Raw genomic sequence first — 17066 nt, 5'->3', positions numbered from 1 at the left:
CGAGTCACCGCGGCTGTCGCGCCGGCCATAACCGCCCGGCTGGAGCTCGCTGACGAATGTGAAGGTTCCGTCCGGGGGGACATCTCTTCCAGGGCGCGCCTGTGAAGCGGAAAAACGGGAGCTGCGCTAGTGTGAAGAGGCGTCGCGGATGGCCCCGCCCTCCGGAGAAGGTCCCTCTGCCCCTTGGGGAGGAGGGGGACAACGGCGTTACGGTTGAAAGTTCGGGCGTTGAGCGAACGCTCCGTCCCGAGGAAGGTGCCGCGGGGACGGGAAAAAGACCAAAGAAGTTCCGCGTGTCTACCGCTGGGACGGAAGGTTTGTCCGGAGCTGCCCTTCGCCGGGATCGGGGTGGGGGGCGGTGAGGGCGCTCGCAGGGACCTTAGACAGCGCGAGACTGTTACGGAAAGTTCAGCTTAAGAGCGGAACTAAGCCATGAGAGCCTGGGTGATCGGGCCCGTGGGGAACCGGAACGGCTCGCCGGCTCCTCGAAGCAAAACACAGCCCCGGCGAGCGGGATTCAAGCGCGCGGCGGTGGCGTCACGTCCCAGCTGCTTCCTGTTGAGTTGCTACGGCGACCGCCGGCTAGGGAGTGACGTCACCTCAGCGCGCCCTCTCGCGCCTCGCTGGCATCACATCCGAAGCATTTCCGGCGCGCCGAGAGAACGGAGGGCGGGGAGCGGCAGCGGGATGGAGCCCGGGCGAGGCGGCGGCGGCGGTGGCGGCAGAAGTGCGGCAGGCGGGCGGCCAGGCGGCAGGTGAGCCAAGTGGGCGCCGGGCGTCCGCCATCCCTGCGTCCGCCATCCCGGCCTCCGAGCCTTTAACGCTACTGGTTTCTTTGCCTCCGCAGGTGAGGCCCCCTTCTGCCAGCAAGCGCCATGAGGGCGGCCCAGGAACGAGGCCAGGGTCGCCTCCCGCCCAAGAAGCGAGAGCTGCCGCCGTCCGCCAGCGGGGGCGACGGCGACGGATTGGCCAGGTCGGCCGAGCGGGATCCGGCGGCGGCGGGGGAGGCCTCGTCGGAGCGGGCTCAGACGGCGGCGGGCAGACCGGCCCGCCCGCCTTCGCGCTACACCGAGCCCGGCGGGGGCGACCTTGACAGCGACGGCGACGGCGACCACCCCAGGGAAACTCTGGGCAGCTTAACCATGGACCAGTACGGCTTGTACAAGGTGCCTGCGCCCCCGACCCCCCTCGGCCCGGTGGTGAACGTGAGCACGCTGCCTGCTGCTTACGGTCTGACCTCACAGCGGCAGCAGCATCCAGCAGTCTCCTATCCGCCCATCCATTACACACAAATCCCTGCCAGCCCTTTGCAGTTTGTGGGGTCGCATTATTCACTGCCCTACGCTGTGCCTCATGGCTTCCTCCCCAGCCACTTGCTGTCCTCTTCAGCTGGTCTCACCACCACTCATATCCCTCACTTTGTGCCCTATGCACCAAATCTTCTGGCCAATGAGTCCTGTCCCTCACAGGCGACCCACACTTTTGGAAAACCACCTGCTTCTGTTTCACCCTCGGGCCCTTTGCTGCCTCATATCGGAGGCCACCTTCTGGACGTTTCGCAGGGTCAGATTCCAATTTACTACCAGATGTCCCGTGTGCCAGCAGGTTACTCGACATTTGAGGCTGCCGTTGGTCTGAACTCAGACCAATCTTTGCAGGAGAAGCAGCTTGATCCAAAAAGATTCACAATGAATGGGCCACAAAGATCTGCTGTGGGGGCAAAGGAGAGCGAAGCTGAAGGGCATTGGCCAAGGACTGTTGAAGAGTACAGTGGAAGTACTCCGGTCTTGAGAATGGAGGTATCAGTGCCATCTCAGCCAAGTACCCCAGATCTAGAAGTGCAGAGGGTAGTGGGGGTTCTCTCAGAATATCCTATTTGTTCTGCTCAGCAGAAGGATAACTTCAGCCCCCTTAACCTGTCGCATCGTAATGCTGCAGAGCAGAAAGAGGAGTCAGGGAGAAACATGGTACAAGTTACTGCTGAGAAGAGCCATTTGCAAAGGCTGTCTGTGAAGTCACCCGAGAAGCTACTCTGCTCTAGGCAGACTCTCAAAAGGTTGACTCTGGTCAATGGCAAACTAGTCTTAGGACCCCTTCAGCCTACAGTTCAGGAAGGCCTGGAAAGAGTGAGCCCTGACGTACCACCCCAAGAGATGCAGCCGGAAGCAGCTTTTGCCCACTCCCAGGGCCACCTGCCTTCCCACTTCATGAAAGGAGCCATTATTCAGTTGGCTACTGGAGAGCTGAAGCGCGTCGAGGATCTTCAAACCCAAGACTTTGTGCGCAGTGCAGAGGTGAGTGGTGGCCTCAAGATCGATTCCAGCACAGTGGTGGACATTCAGGAAAGCCCCTGGCAGGGCTTTGTGATGCTACATTTTGTAGTTGGAGAGCAGCAGAGCAAAGTGACCATTGATGTCCCCCCTGAGCACCCTTTCTTTGTGTATGGTCAAGGCTGGTCATCATGCAGCCCAGAGAGGACTGCTCGACTTTTCTCCCTCCCTTGTCATAAGCTTCAGGTGGGAGATGTTTGTATTTCCATCAGTTTACAAAGCCTGAATGGGAAGTTGGTTTCACAAAGTAGTTCTCAGGGCACTATCCAAGAGAAGCCAGAGCAGAGTGGACTAATCCTTCGTGAGCCACAAAGTCAGATGAGAGAGAAGACTCCATTACAGAGAAGAGTAGGAGTATTAGGCTTATCCCAGGAATCCCCCTACCTGGAACCCATTTCTGTATATGACTGGGCAGGTCCCAGTTTTCAAAAAGTAGTGGAGGAGCCTCGTTTATCCCTGCTTCGCCCTTCATTTATTCCCCAGGAAGTCAAATTGTCCATAGAGGGTCGTTCAAATGCAGGGAAGTGAATTCTGATGGTGGGTGAACCAGGGCCATGCTGGATAGTCTGGCCACTAATCAGTTTCTCTTGACACCCAAGAGATGTCCAGCTCCTCCTCCAGCTGTGTGCCTAAACCATTCTACCGGCAGAACTTATTCCCATCTTCCCCTGCTTTCTGCAAGGTGAGATGAAGAGAGGGATCACCAGGTCCCTTAAGACGCAAGCACTTTAATCAGACACTTGCTGATAGGTAGCAAGATGCTTTCACCAAGAGAGAAAAAGAGTTAGTCAGTCAGTGTGGGGGCTAAGGGAATTGTCCAGTCTTCTGCTCAGGTCTTGGTCAAGATAGTTTGACTAATTGGTCTGTGCACTGCATTAGTGCAGTTTGGAAGTTTCCGTGTCTCCTCAGGGAGATATTTGTGTATCTTATTGTATTGAGAAGAAGCATCTAGCAATTTCGTTCAGAAAATCTGCTACCCAGTGCATAGTTTTGTAACTCTGTTGCCACATAGAGCTAAGGCCTTTTTTAATAGGAGGCGAAGTAGATAGAAGCAGAACAAGGATTTCTGCTTATTGGCAGACCCCTTAGTTTGCTGGCTCTGCATCCATTCTGCTATAACATCCCTGCCCAGGTAATACTGTTCTTCCATGAAAGCTGAATTCCGTTTCTGCTTTGGCTGCCAGTCCTTTCTCAAACATCCATTGCTGAGCCAGGGTTCAACTGTGTAGCTGTTGCTTTTGCAGGCATGCAAAGGCTATGGTTGAGGAAAGTGCCCTTTATCAATTGCCGGCTTCAACAGAGATTAAAAAGGGGCAGTAGACTTTTGGACTTTAGCAAGCAGTAAGTAAAAATGGTAAGTGGATATCAGTTTTAGGTCTGTTGCACTGAAAATGTGCAGAATTGCCTCATTTCATGGTGCCATGCTGAGCATCTTCCTGTCTTGTTACTGTGCTCTTAGCTCTAGGCAGTTTACTATGGTGCCTAGTTTGGTGTAATGACAAAATCTCCCTTCCAAACAGCTGTTACAACCACCACTTCTAATAATTCTAAATGCATACCTTGGCTTATTTCTCACCTATGTTCTCTGATCCAGTGTGGCTTCAATTCCACTGCTTGGCAATTCTGCTAGGTCAGAGTGCTGAGTTTCTACATCAGCCCATCCCTAACTCTAGATGAAAGGTGACCTTGCTTTTTCTGCTGGGTTCTTTGCTGGTTTGTCCCGAAGACCCTGGCACTTTGCACTATTCCTAGCCACCTTTTGTCCAACATATCTGCCTTTCTTAACTTCCTCTCAGGGTCCCCTGATCTTCCTTTGTGTGCCTCCTGACTAATCTCTGTGCTCCTCTGTCTGATGCCAGATTAAGGGGCAGTAGTTTAATGGCTGCAAACAAGTTTAATCCTTTCTCTCAAAATGGGTAGCTGTCCATAGTTGTTGAAACTTAAGACCCTCAATTTTGGACAGCTCAGCCACGAGGGTCCAAAGTTTTGTTTGTGTCTATATGGCAGACTGCTCACCCTCCTGTTTTCAGAGGCATGTCTACAAGTTGACAAGACATAACTTGCAGGCGTGTCTTTAGTCATTGCTTCGTGAGGCCCACAGAGATCAAGAGAGCCAGCTACTTAGAGCAATAAGCTATTTCTCTCATGTGACACTACAGAAAGGTGTGCCCAATTCTAGCAATCGCAGGGGAGGCTTCCTAATACCCAATACTGTGGGATAGGCATCTCCTTGGCTTTCCTGTTGCCCACGAACCATAAGAACAATTCATCTCTGACAGGGCATTTGTAGATGCCCTTTCCTCTTGGGAGTTGCTTCAGCTGCCCCTTTCTTCAAGGGCACCTTAGCCTCAGAGGAGAGCTCCCTGAAGGGCTCGTGAAAGGGAAAGCCTTTTGCTACCAATCATGATGGGGTCAGGGCACGCCCAAAAGAAGCTCCTCTGAAGGTCCCTCTTCCTCCCTGGGACCTTTTCCATAGATAGCACCTTAGCTGGTGAGGACTGGATGCTGGATGCCACCAGAGTTGTACATGTTGCAGCCCTACAACCAATCATTATTTTTACTCTCTAGCCAGCGATATACTGGCAAACGCCTTAGGACTAGCCAAACCCCCAACTGCTTTTCTCCTCCCTGCTCTTTAATGCCACATTACAGTCTAAGGAGGATAATCTATTTTATTGTGCTTTTTTGTATGTTTTAAATAAATCCACATGTACTGTATATTTGTATTTGGGGTGAAATCCTTTTTCCTGTTTTATGATTTAATATTGCTGTAAATGCAGGCTGTATTTTTATTGTTAAGCTCTTCAAATTTGTTCCATTTAACTTGGCCACAAATGGCATAACACACACACACACACACACACTCTCTCATACACATATACCTACATAATTATATGCCAATAGTTTTTCTTTTGCCATCTCTGATGTGGAGCAAATTCTACCCAGAAGGTAAGGACTGGAATGTCAACTATAAGCATCATTTTGACAATTTAACATGACTGTTAGTAATATTCACAGTAGAGTCATTCATGGAGAACAGGGTGCTGCACAGTGACAGATCATGAAGAATTCTCCTTCACTAATTTTTCATTGTTTTCCCCCATATTGGTAATAACAACTGGTCTTCAAATGTGACATATGCATGCCAAAGACATTCACTGGTTTTCACTGTCTTCTGACTATACAGTCGTGTTCAGTGTGAAAAAGGAAGACTGGTGCTGATATGGTCAAAATGGACAGAAGCAGTTCATCAAAACCTATGCAGCTCTCTAAGCTTACTTTTCTGTTAGCAAGTAATATGTTAAGGCTGACAGCACTTAGGATTGTCCCCAAACAACAGTTTTTAAACAACATTCTTAAAAGTTTGCATATTTGTGTGACGGCCTAATAAAGACATTGCTGTAAGATGGATTTGGGGATTTTTCTTATAGCCAGCAAAACTCATTTGTTTTAAAAGACTGTCAGAGATTGAAGTTGATTCATGACATGTTTGGATTTTTTAGACTGTAGCTAATGTCAAAGCATTTAGGATTCAAAAGAAAAACCAAAAGGCTTAAATCCCACATTGTGAACCAAAACATGCTAGACAGTTTGACTATCTGGTCATACTTTAAAGAGAGCATATGCTTATTATTCATATATCCACCCTTTTCAAGGAGAACATGAGGTATTGTTCTGAAGACCTTCCTGTCCAGAAGCTAGGGGAATTTTGTAATGAAGTCACAGTTGTTAAGGATAAATGTGAAAAAACCCTGCCAAAGATTAAACAACAGAAATAAGATGAATGTCAGTCAGACAGTGGAAATTGCCAAGAGAATCTGAACCTGAGAGAGTTCATGAAAAAATTTAAGAGATTTGTAGGGAGCAATTAGCAGTATCACATCTGTGAAGATGAAACAGACATGCAAAAACAATGTTTTCCAAAAGATCTCTTACCTCAAAGTTTCAACCTCAAATGGGTTTGCTTAAAGATGCAGTTGACAAACAGTAATAATTTAAAGACCATCAAGCAAAGTGGAAGGAAATTCTATTTGGTAAGGATAATTACCATCTGAGAAGATATTCTTTATTTACAAGAAGCTCTAGTGCTAAAATGGTTTTTTAATATTCTGTAAGCTGCTTTGAGTCGCCATGGGCGAAGAGGCAGCAATATAAATTTATTGATAATGATAAAGTACTGATTAAATTGCTAGGGATTAGATGACTTAAATTGGGAGCAACTAGTAAAGATTTTAATTGAACTACAGCAAATTTGGAGAATGCCACAGTGAACACCAGGCTGAATGAGTTCATTCTACACGCCAGTACCAAAGATAGTTAGTGCAAACTGTTGCACATTATTCTTAAATTTCACATTTAACAAAATAATTAAGATAATCTAACACAGAATGGAGTGGGAAATGTCAAATGTTCAAGCTTACATTAGAAAAGGCAGAGGAACAAGACATTGCAGATCCATATTGAATAACTGAGAATCAATATTAAAAAAAGGGTGTGCTTAATTGATTATAGGGAAGCCTTTAGCTATGTCAAACAAGGGTGCTTAGGAAAATGGCAATCCCAGAACATCTTAATCTTCACATGAAATTTACAGGTCAGGAAGCCACATTCCTGATAGAATGTGGAGAGAGACTGGCTACATGTCAAGAAAACAGACAAGGTTGTATACTCTTCCCTAATTCAACCTATATGCTGGATATTTATTGAAGATCAGATTAGAAGATGAGTTTTAAAACTGGAGGAAGAAACGCCAAGCATCTGTGCTACATTGGTGGTATTACTCCAATAACTGAAAAAGGAAATGTTCTGCAAATTCTGATCAGTCAATTGGCTGCAATTAAATAAAAAGACAATCTAGTAATAGGAATAGAGGTCAGCCTTAGAACTGCCCGTGAAGATCCTGAAGTGTCATGGATTACTTGCGCCTTTCAGAATTAACTGTCAATAAAGGAATTTGCATCACAAAAAAGTATGCTGCAAGGTAGCACTTGGTAGGCAGCAATGAAGTCTTTGAAAAAAAATGTCATGATGTATCAAAATTAAAAGCTGGTTGGATGACTTTGGGCCAGTCACTCTTGGCTCAACCCACAGGGTTGTGAGGAAAATAGGAATATTGTATGCTCGTTGCCTTGAGTTGCCTGTTTTGCAAAGTAGGATTTTAAAAAACACATATGGTAGTGTTTTTTCCTGTAATGTTATAGAAAGATGGAGTAGACTACAAAGATTACCGATGGTGTGCAACCAAGAGGAGGAGAAATGTAGTCTTGAGCCTCCCAAGAGCTATCAGCTTCCCTCCACAGACTAATGCAACCAGCACACAAGACCAGAAGCATGGAACACATACAGGCAATTTATTATCTCCCGGCAACCCGCCATTTCCTGTAGCACCCATAGAACAGAAGCAATTTGCTGGCCACATTCCAGGTCCACTGGCACAGTTAAAAGACCCAATCCAAAGAGCTCATAGGGGAATAATTCAAGGCAGTGTGCTGGGGCTTGGCTCCTCAAAGGACATTTTGCTGAGCAACTGGCTGTCCAATTCCATGCCTCCCCCAGGGAGCGGGAAGAAGTTCATCTCAGCAGCTAGTGCTGCCATTGCCGAGGGGTCCTGGCCAAATTGAGCACGCAGCATCATGTCCATTTTCTCTAGTCGCCGCTTGAGTCGCTTTGCTTCACGTTCTCGGATGAGGCGAGCCTGCCGCTTCTCGGGGGTTTCATTTGCACGTTTCAGACGCATGGCTTCGCGATCCCTCTGCAGGCGTCGTGCTCGCTGCTCATCTGTCTCCTGCATCCGTTGCAGGCGCTTAGCCTCCCTGTCCCGCATGCGCCTCACTTCTCGCTCCTCTGGTGTTTCATTGTCCCGGCGGCTTTTCTTGGCTGTACGTTCTCGTTCTAGACGCTGCAGCCTTGCTTCTAGAGGTTCGTTCTGCCGCCGTAAGGCCCACTTGCGCACCCCTGGGGTTTGAGCTTCCAGAAGTTTGCGGTAAGCCACACAGCTGTTGCATACGAGGAGGAGGCCAGCAGGATACACAGCAGGGCCGAGAGCAGCAGCTTTCTCTTCAGTGCTAGAAGAACCCTCTTGGGGAGGAGCAGGCAGGCAATCTCCAGACAGCACTTCCGGCACTTTCTCACTACAAAAGAGAAAGAATCAGCGAAGGCAAGAAGAACTCTCCTGAGTCAGCCTGGAAAAACCATGAATCTCTGAGTGAAGCCAAAAGATCTCTCGGGCGAAGCTGCTTTTCCACCTTCCACCAAGGCTCTACTAGGATATCCCATAGCAACCTGGGGCACACTGGCCAAGAACCACCAAAATAAGACTTCCAACTTACTTTTGCTGCAGTTTCTCACCTGTTGAAAGTGGCGTGGCTGGTGAAATGCGCCCCACATACTGCACAGTTGGACAGCTGGTCCTCTGAGTGGATGAGGAGGTGCCTACCCAGCGACCCTGGGGAGCTGAGTGCTCGGCTGCAGACAGGACACAGGTAGCTCTTGGCACTGACTGCAGCCGCTGTGTGCTGCAAACGAGGCCAGGCTGTGAGGTAAAGGCTCAACTGCCCTGTCCCTACAAGGGCAGGCTGAAGCCAAGCCATGGAAGAAATCCCTCTTCCTTGGGACTGAAGGAGAAACGCCCACAAGGCATTCCCTGGGATGGCTGGTGAAATGGCATCCCACAAACACTACATCTTTCCCAACCAGGATGGGAAAGCCTGGAGAGAAGCAAGGGCGGGGCAGTCAGCTGGCAGAATGGCCTCAGGCACCCCTCCAGATAGATACCTGGTACACGTGAGTCACAAGCTGTTCCCTGCTGCCACATTCTAGTTGACAAAGAGGACAGCGGGAGAGTCCCATCAAGGCATCTGGGTTAGTGCTGAATCCCATCTACAAGAGACAAGATTGATGAAAAAAACAGGCAGGACCATGGCGGCTCCTAAAATGACATGCTGGTCTGGACTAAGTAACTACACAGGAAAGTCAGGCCATTGTAACAACAGAAGAAAAGACACTTCATCTGTGGTCTGCCCCATAGTGGTCGACTGCACATTCTCAAGCAAGCTCACTAACTCCCTGGCTTCCCCACAACCTGGCGACGGGTAGGGAAGGAGCACTTGCCTCTTGCGCTTGGATCCCGGGGTTGCCCTCCCCAGGCTGCTCCGCCGACCCCTGCTCCTTTTTCACGGCAGCCCGCCCTGTCCCGTCCTCTTCAGAAGCCGGAGAAGAGGCCTCGTCCTGGGTGGTCTCCTCCTCGCTCTCACCTGCAACGCAAGCCGTGGCTCGGAAGGGAGGGCCGTGAGAGCGCAGCCCCCCCCCGCGGGCTAACCCTGCGCGCCCCCTCCCCAAGCGGAGGCAACTCACTGCTGCTGGAGGCTCTCCCCGGTGGGGGTGACGGCAGCTCCTGCCCCACGACGGCAGGCTGGACGCCCAGCAGCCCCGGGAGGCTTTTCCTCATGGCGGCCCGCCGCTTGTGCTCTTCCAGCCCGGCCAAGACCTGCTCCCCTACGGACAAAAGCGGCAGGGCGCATCACCCGGACCGCCCTCCCAGCCCGGAGGTTCCGCGGCCCCCGGGAAGCGGACGCGGAGGGGCTGCCCGGCCGTCCCCGCCCTCCCGCCAGCGCCGCCGCGGCCACGGGCGCTGCTCCGGCTCGGAAGGCGGGCGCTGGCCGGGCCCCCTCCCGCAGCCCCGCCCGTTACTCACAGCGCACTTTATTGGGGGTGGCCTGTTTCCGGCGGGACATGGCTTTCCCCCCCCCGCGGGGGCGCCCCTGCGGAGAGAAGAGCCCCGCGTCACGCCGCGCCGCTCGGGACCGCCGCCCGCCCCGCTCGGGACCCCGCCGCGGCTCGGCGCTCACCTGGCGGCGGCCGCCGCCGCCGCCCTCCGTCGCCGGGCTGGGCTCGTGGCGTGGCAGCAGCGGCGGACAAAGAGCCGCCCGGCGGGGCGCCAGCAGAAGATGGCGGCGCGGCGGCGGGAGCGTCCGGCTCGTGCACGGGGACCCGCCGTCCGCCGGGCGCGCGCCGCGCTGGATCCTGCCTCCGCCGGCGGGACGCGGCTCCGGCCCGGTGGAAGCGCAGCCGCCGCCAGCCGCTCGGGTAGGGCACGGGGAGGCCGGCGCGACGCGGGCAGGCGGACGTAGTCGCTGCCTCTCCCCGGCGGCGATCGAGCGCCTCCGGCAGCCGCCCCCGCCTCAGCATCTACTGGAGGGCGCCGGCCCAGCACAGCGCCCCAGGCGGGGCAGGCGTGAAGGCGTCCCCGCCGACGGAACTCCGCACCGGGAGTCGAGGCAGCCGCCGGGGCATTGAGGACGGTGACGCACAGCCCCCGCCTTCCTGCTTCCGTTCCCCTGCAGGGGGCGCCTTCCGCCCGGGACCCTGCGCGCGCCGCCGCCGCTTCTTCCGGCGTCCGTCCGTGTACTTCCTTGCTGCGGCCCTATTGGAGGTGAGGCGTCTGTACCTGCGCCGTTGGCGGGGCCTGTCCCGGTCGCTTCCCTCGGGAGAGCCCTGGCAGGGAGGGGAAGGGAGCCAGCCCAGGGCCCCGAGTGGTTCGCGGCGGCGGGTGGCGCCTCAGCCCAAGCAGGCAGGGAGCGACCGGCGTCGCCTTTCCGGGTCCTTCCCGGAAACGGCGGTGCGGTGCGGGCGGCGCCGGTGTCGGGCGCGGCTGACCGGCGCTTTTTGCCTCGCCCTCCAGTTGCGGGACTGGCCGGGATGCTGGGCTCCGGGTTCAAGGCCGAGCGCTTGCGCGTCAATCTCCGCCTCGTCATCAATCGCCTGAAGTTGCTGGAGAAAAAGAAAAGTAAGCGAAGGAGTCGAAGCGGCCTCTGCCGCCCTTTCGGCCTCCCTTCCCCCTGCGGTGGCGTGAGGCGCCTTGCCCGTCCGGACCAGGGAAAGGGCTCTGGGCCATGAAGGCGAGGCAGGGGAAGGCCCGGGGAAATCCCAGCTCCAGGCCCCAGGGTCAGAGCAGACCGAGCGACTTTCCTCTCCCCTGTTTTACAGCTGAGTTGGCCCAGAAAGCCAGGAAGGAAATTGCTGACTATCTTTCTGCTGGCAAGGATGAGCGGGCTCGTATCCGTGTGGAGCACATTATTCGGGAGGATTATTTGGTGGAGGCCATGGAGATCTTGGAGTTGTATTGTGACCTGCTTTTAGCTCGCTTTGGTCTCATTCATTCAATGAAGTAAGACCCGAGTAGCAGAAAGAAACTTCAGGGAGAGGAAAGGCAGTGTTCTGGCAACCTTTTCACATGAAGACCTGCTTTTTTGACATAAAAACTGTTTGGGACCTACGTATTGCATAACTTTATGTTGTTTCTGCAGAGAGCTGGACCCTGGTCTGGCAGAAGCAGTATCTACCCTCATCTGGGCAGCTCCTCGACTGCAGTCAGAAGTAGCTGAGTTGAAAATTGTGAGTAGTACTACTAGCTATGTGAGAAGAAACAGACTCTGAGTTATTGCCCAATTTCCCTTGAGAATTTTCTTGATTTGCTTGAGATTTAAAATTGGTTACTCTAAGCTTAGGCCTTCTGACCAAGAAAAAGCTGTAGTGTTTCTGTGCTTCACTTTAGGGATAGGCAATGAGTTTTTAATTGTGCTATTTCTGTACTAGGTTGCTGATCAGCTATGTGCCAAATACAGCAAGGAATATGGCAAGCTATGCCGAAGCAACCAGATTGGAACAGTCAATGACAGGGTGAGAATAAGAAGAGCTATGGTACTGATGATGAGATGGCTGTATATCTCAAAAACAAGTTTTATAGAGTAGGAATGTTGATGATCCATACAAGCAATAACAAGTATCTTCTTTGAATTTTGTATTTTTATTTTTTGGGTGATTTCTGATAAAAACTGTCAGTCCTGCTTAGCTATCGAGGTAACAGATTGTTTTTCCTCCTCCCTGCCTTCTAGTTAATGCACAAGCTGAATGTAGAAGCGCCTCCTAAAATCCTGGTGGAGAGGTACTTGATTGAGATTGCTAAGAACTATAATGTGCCCTATGAACCAGATTCTGTGGTTATGGTAAGTGGAAGTGCAGGAGGCTTCCTAACTGGTGTGTTGTGAACAGTCTGCTCACTTGTGTGAAAAAGAGTGAAAAATTCAGCTTTCCTGTATTAATTTCATTTTTGGAGCTTCATTTTATTAGTTATCCACAAATGGAGTCTCAATGAACAAATAGTGCCAAGATTTGAGTCTAGCTTCTTTAATTTGTACTGGCTAAATAGCCAGTTGTGTGAGCCATCATGACTGCTTTGGAATAGCCTTGTCCTAAAAAAATCACAAAACCTGTGCTCACCCCATCCCAATGAAGTTTTCACTTTATACATTCATGTCCTGCTAAAAAAAAATGCTTAAAATAACTTCAATCTGAAAAAGACAATATCTGAAGTACTGTATGAGGACTCCAGCAATTTATGATTTACTGATCCAGCCTTGAACTGGAGAAGACAATTATTGTAAGAGTGGTTATCTTTCAAAAATTGCTCCCAAGATTGCAACATAAAAGCCACACCCAAACAGTTTTTGGGGATCTGCATGCTGGTCAATAATCCCGATTCTGGAAAAACACTCTCTGGATGGATGGGGCAGAACATCTGGTGGAATCCATATATTCCAATTAAATCTTATGGTTTAAGATTATCTTAATCACTTATTAGGTGTCATAATTTAGTTTGCTAATGGGATTATTTACATCATCAAGGAAAGCATTGATTCTGATTCATATCAGAATTCTGTGAGAAATTTAAGAAATTCAGGCCATTTTTCTAAGTCGTGGCAAGAGTGATCCATAGAAGGAAGCCCACAAGATGACAAATGAAAAGGAATGCACGTAATATTTTGGTGTGGCCAAGTCAAAGCCACATCCGAACCCCATAGAAATATTGTGGCAGAATTAAAATTGGCAGTTTGTGCTAGAAAAGCTCAGCTATTACTGTACTGAAGCAATTCATCGCAAAGGAATATATAAAATAAATGGGAATACAGTGATGTGAGAAACTGGTTATCGGTTAAGGAAGTGCTTGGTCCCACTAACTGCAGCTAAGGGTAAGGTAACCAATTACTGAGTCATGTGGGCAATTACTGTTTTGCAGTGGTATTATCATGTGTTGGATGATCTTAGGTAATTAATGAAACAAGTAAAACATCAGTTTTGCTTCTTATGAAACTCTTAACATTCAGTAGCAAAGATACATAAACGTTCAGAAAAACCCAAAAGAAACAAACATTGTATTTCTTTTCATTTAATCAATTTGTATAGCCACCAATCTGAAAAAGTGACTGTACGCAAGCAGTATCTTTTTTGGTTGTGAGATTGGGCCATCTCGTTTCCCAGGCAGAGGCTCCTGCAGGTGTAAAAGCAGATCTGATTGATGTAGGATTTGTGGATGACTTCAAGAAAGGTGGCGGCAGCAGCGGTGGCTTCATGGCCCCTCTACCTGGTCCTGAAGGAGCCTTGCCGATGCCGTCTCCACTTCCTCCTTTCTCCTACCCACATCCGAAGGGGATGGTAATTAGCTAAACCTTGATTCATACAGGGCTCTGGGGGCAGATAGTTTTGCTTTTATCTTGTTGCTAGCATGTGAGTTTGCAGCAGCTTTTCTTTCTTGCTCAATGAGCTGCATCTGCTTTGCCTAACAAACATTCTGATTTCTGCAGGAGAGCTTCAATGGGCTACCCGTAGGTACCTACCAACCATTTACTGGCCTTCACCCTCCTCCGATTCCAGCAATTCCTCCAACATATGAATCTGTAAGTGTCACCCAAGAAAAATCTAGTCCTCTAAAATTGCATGAAATGAAAAACACATTTCACAGCTGACCCCCCAAAAGTCATGTTCTGCAAGTTCTACCAAACTTTCAGACTGGCTGCAGTTTGGCAAAAACTAAATTTATAATCTGAGATGGGAGGACAAAACCAGGGCATATTGTTCCTTTCCCCCTCTTCCTTTGCATAGCCATCTTCCTAGTAGCTATGTGGAACAGCTCACACCAGATAGTTTTATTATATTCATAGTCTCCTCTGCTGCTGCTTTTTCTTCCTTTCTGCTGCTGAGATTTTGGGTTAAGGCTCTAGTCAAGCATTAGTTGTGAGATACCTTCTCTGCTTGTTTGGGTGCCATAGTTGCTTTTCAGAACTTCCCCTTTAATTTGCTACATTTACCTGCCCTCATGCTTTGCTCCCTTCCAATAGTGATAAAATATTTTCCAGGGGGGGGGGGGGAGAGAGACAGACTGTGCCTCTCTTCCCATTGCTTTTCTGTCCTACCCAGCAATAGAGTTTTGGGCTTTGATTCTTGAGGTGGAGAAAAATATACTTCTGAAATCTCCCAGACTACAAATAAACAAAGGTATTTAGTGTGCTGCATGCCAGGACCTTCTGCCAAATATACTTGTGCCTGTTTCAGGTAGATGATGGGACTACTGACAAGGAAGTGCCATCCTTACATGTGACTGGTAAGTCCAGAGGTGGTCAGGGAGCACCAGCCGAGGCCTTTCACTCTGGTAAGATACACTGAGCTGCTGCACTTGGCTTGGGGTGAAGTGGCAGCAATTTGATTCCTCCAGAGCTGTAGAAGCTCACACCAGGCAACACAGCCTTGGGAGGCCTCAAAAGCACCAGCACTCTTGTTAAAGCCTTGGATACAAGAGAAAATAACAGCTTGCTACACCAGGCAGGCTGCTGGTATGTCGGAATGAGTCTTCTGTTGTCTGGGCATTGTTCCTGCTACTCCCTGTTAATCCTAGGAGGAGCAGCTGATTTTCTGCATTGTTTGGGCCTGCCCAAGGCTTGTAATGTCTCTTCATCCGCCCTCTGCTGCAGGTCCCCGGGTAACGCCAGAAGCCAAGGGGCAGCCACCAGTCCCCATGCCCCGTTCAGGTGATCGCTTTGTGTTGCCAGAGTTGCCATCTGTGCCAGATACCCTGCCTGCTGCTTCTGCTGGCACCAGTACATCTGCATCAGATGAGATTGACTTTGATGATCTGTCCCGGAGGTTTGAAGAGTTGAAGAAGAAAACCTAAGAGCTACATATCCTGTTGCTGCAATGGGTGCTCTTTCCTCGTTTCCTTGTCTTCCTCTTGGCCTTTCTTCTTGCTCTACTTACACTAAATTGTGCTGTCTTGGAGGGTCCTTTGGAGCCCCTTTCGGTGGGAAGCAAGAAAGCTCTCCCCTGTGCCTCAGTCGCCCTAAATAATCTCTTTTCTGGAGGGGGGCGTGGGGGGTGATGTGAGTAGCATTTCCCTTGGCTAGAAGACAGCACAGCAACTACAGTAGGATGGGTCTAGACAACCTGCTGGAACGGGCACACTGCTTGCCTTCTGGGCATATACTGTGGGAAGGACTGCCTTAAAGCCTCTGCTTGCTTGATGCAGTTATGGCTATTCTCTGGGAAAGGAGGCCAAAGCCAAGTCTACCTTGAGGGTCCTGCTGATGTGCATGAGATGGGCAGAGGAGCCAGGCACATGCCACGAGGCAAACCAATTTTAGACCTGGCTCAGAGAGACTGGAAAAGACTTCCTCAGCAGGGTCTGGCAGGCTGGGTATGGGACCATCATTTCACATTGAGGTCTGCAGCTCCCAACTAGTCCATGTTTGGCCTGTGGGACGAAGCCATAGATGGCAGCACCACATAGTGACATCTGCTGCTATGATGCCCAGAGGAAAACTCTGCTTTCTCGTGTAATGCCTCTGTATGTAATATGTTCACATGGCTTTTCTGGGACAGTTTTGATGGTTCCTTCTCTGTTCTGAATAAAAAATGTGATCTTCACTGAGTCTGTTTTGGAGAGTATAATCTGATGCAGGAGAACTGTCAAGAGGAGGAGACCATGCTGTTTTCCAGTGGTCCCTTTCAGCCACTGGAAGAAGTAGAAAAATGGTTGATCCTCATTGTTGCCCAGTTGTATTCTGTCATAACTTGTATGTAAGGTAAGGAAAGAATATGACTTGAAGAGATTACAGAGACTGAACTGGATGCTGAGATGGCTAAGAAGCCCTCTGGAGATTGCTTGTTCCATGTTATTGTGGAATCAAATGGAGGGGGATTTCCCCAGATTGGTACAAGCCAAGTTCATTTCTTACACAGGGCGAGAAGAGTCAGCAGCACTCTCCCATCTGCAGGGGATTGTTTGATTTTTGACTTTCTGTGTACAGAAGTTAGCTTTCTGTGGTAGAAATAGAATATCTGTTTGTCACAATATTTGGGACTCCTTTTTTAGTCTTTCTACATTCTAGTCCTATTTACATTAATGATGCTTTCTCAGATCCCTAGATGGGTGTGATGTTTTAACTCAAAGAGGGTTGGGAGCTTAGGGAGGCGTTTCTTTTTACAAAGCTAGACTTTTCCATAATCTGAACTCCTGAGAACGGCTGCAGGGCAAGAGCCAAGCCATCTTTACCATAGTTTTCATAGCATTTGGAAGAGGAAAAGGCCACGGACAGCAGAGGCTCTTGGGGTATTGAACTTGTTGTAAAGTTTTGAACCCGTAATTGAAACAGTAGCTTTGGTCGAGGATAAGATCCTTAATTGAAAAATGAAGCGCCGACCCAAAACTGAAGGAAGAGAGGTAAAGAGAGCAGCTGTCGTTTGCTGAAAGGAAAGCGGAGGAAAGGCTGCGTTGGAAACGGTTGGGGAGCCCGGGTGGGCTGGGCAGAGGGGAAAGAGGTCTCCGAGGAAGCAGAGGGCGGGCGTCGCCGGGGCGGCGGCTGTTTTCCCCGAGGAGGAACGTTTCGCAGCCTCGCCGCCGACTTCGGC

The 17066-nt window shown here is 50.0% G+C and overlaps 3 protein-coding genes across 6 annotated transcripts; 2 read left to right on the top strand and 1 right to left on the bottom strand.

Annotated features, from left to right (window-relative positions):
- Positions 1 to 27: 27 nt before the first annotated feature.
- ATXN1L (ataxin 1 like) lies at positions 28 to 5741 on the top strand. 2 transcript variants are annotated; one of them, XM_081962995.1, is made up of 2 exons: positions 28 to 315; positions 848 to 5741. In XM_081962995.1, the coding sequence occupies exon 2, from the start codon at positions 876 to 878 to the stop codon at positions 2856 to 2858; it is 1983 nt and encodes a 660-aa protein (XP_081819121.1). In that variant the 5' UTR covers positions 28 to 315; positions 848 to 875; the 3' UTR covers positions 2859 to 5741. The 2 variants fall into 2 exon arrangements, with proteins under 2 accessions (XP_081819121.1, XP_081819122.1); XM_081962996.1 differs by lacking the exon at positions 28 to 315 and adding an exon at positions 631 to 755.
- Positions 5742 to 7662: 1921 nt separating this feature from the next.
- On the bottom strand, positions 7663 to 10658 carry ZNF821 (zinc finger protein 821). Of its 2 annotated transcripts, XM_081962998.1 has the most exons (7): positions 10178 to 10311; positions 10024 to 10090; positions 9684 to 9824; positions 9441 to 9583; positions 9105 to 9209; positions 8679 to 8845; positions 7663 to 8461 (listed from the first exon to the last, which is right to left on the bottom strand). In XM_081962998.1, exons 2-7 carry the CDS (start codon positions 10061 to 10063, stop codon positions 7807 to 7809), a joined length of 1251 nt encoding a protein of 416 aa, XP_081819124.1. In that variant the 5' UTR covers positions 10064 to 10090; positions 10178 to 10311; the 3' UTR covers positions 7663 to 7806. The 2 variants fall into 2 exon arrangements, with proteins under 2 accessions (XP_081819124.1, XP_081819123.1); XM_081962997.1 differs by lacking the exon at positions 10024 to 10090 and having other exon boundaries at positions 10178 to 10658.
- Positions 10621 to 16082, top strand: IST1 (IST1 factor associated with ESCRT-III). 2 transcript variants are annotated; one of them, XM_081963002.1, is made up of 10 exons: positions 10621 to 10761; positions 11011 to 11115; positions 11316 to 11496; positions 11636 to 11723; positions 11925 to 12008; positions 12224 to 12334; positions 13647 to 13820; positions 13970 to 14062; positions 14718 to 14766; positions 15134 to 16082. In XM_081963002.1, the coding sequence occupies exons 2-10, from the start codon at positions 11028 to 11030 to the stop codon at positions 15331 to 15333; spliced, it is 1068 nt and encodes a 355-aa protein (XP_081819128.1). In that variant the 5' UTR covers positions 10621 to 10761; positions 11011 to 11027; the 3' UTR covers positions 15334 to 16082. The 2 variants fall into 2 exon arrangements, with proteins under 2 accessions (XP_081819128.1, XP_081819127.1); XM_081963001.1 differs by lacking the exon at positions 10621 to 10761 and having other exon boundaries at positions 10785 to 11115.
- The last annotated feature ends 984 nt before the right edge of the window (positions 16083 to 17066 follow it).

This window comes from Natrix helvetica (assembly GCF_964273705.1).
Source record: "Natrix helvetica genome assembly, chromosome: 10".
In the NCBI taxonomy this organism is placed as follows: domain Eukaryota; kingdom Metazoa; phylum Chordata; class Lepidosauria; order Squamata; family Natricidae; genus Natrix; species Natrix helvetica.
Note: the sequence above shows the minus strand (reverse complement) of the source record. Positions and strands in the feature narration are given on the sequence as shown.

Bases quoted from the DNA above. Each gene is read 5' to 3' on its own strand.
- ATXN1L (XM_081962995.1), top strand. From the start codon at position 876: ATGAGGGCGGCCCAGGAACGAGGCCAGGGTCGCCTCCCGCCCAAGAAG.
- ZNF821 (XM_081962997.1), bottom strand. From the start codon at position 10,517: ATGCTGAGGCGGGGGCGGCTGCCGGAGGCGCTCGATCGCCGCCGGGGA. The intron at 9,825-10,177 runs GTGAGCGCCGAG...TTTTGTCCGTAG, and splicing joins GCGGCGGCGGCCGCCGCCAG to GGGAGCAGGTCTTGGCCGGG. The intron at 9,584-9,683 runs GTGAGTTGCCTC...CTTGCGTTGCAG, and splicing joins GGGGAGAGCCTCCAGCAGCA to GTGAGAGCGAGGAGGAGACC.
- IST1 (XM_081963002.1), top strand. From the start codon at position 11,028: ATGCTGGGCTCCGGGTTCAAGGCCGAGCGCTTGCGCGTCAATCTCCGC. The intron at 12,335-13,646 runs GTAAGTGGAAGT...CTCGTTTCCCAG, and splicing joins AACCAGATTCTGTGGTTATG to GCAGAGGCTCCTGCAGGTGT. The intron at 14,063-14,717 runs GTAAGTGTCACC...TGCCTGTTTCAG, and splicing joins TTCCTCCAACATATGAATCT to GTAGATGATGGGACTACTGA.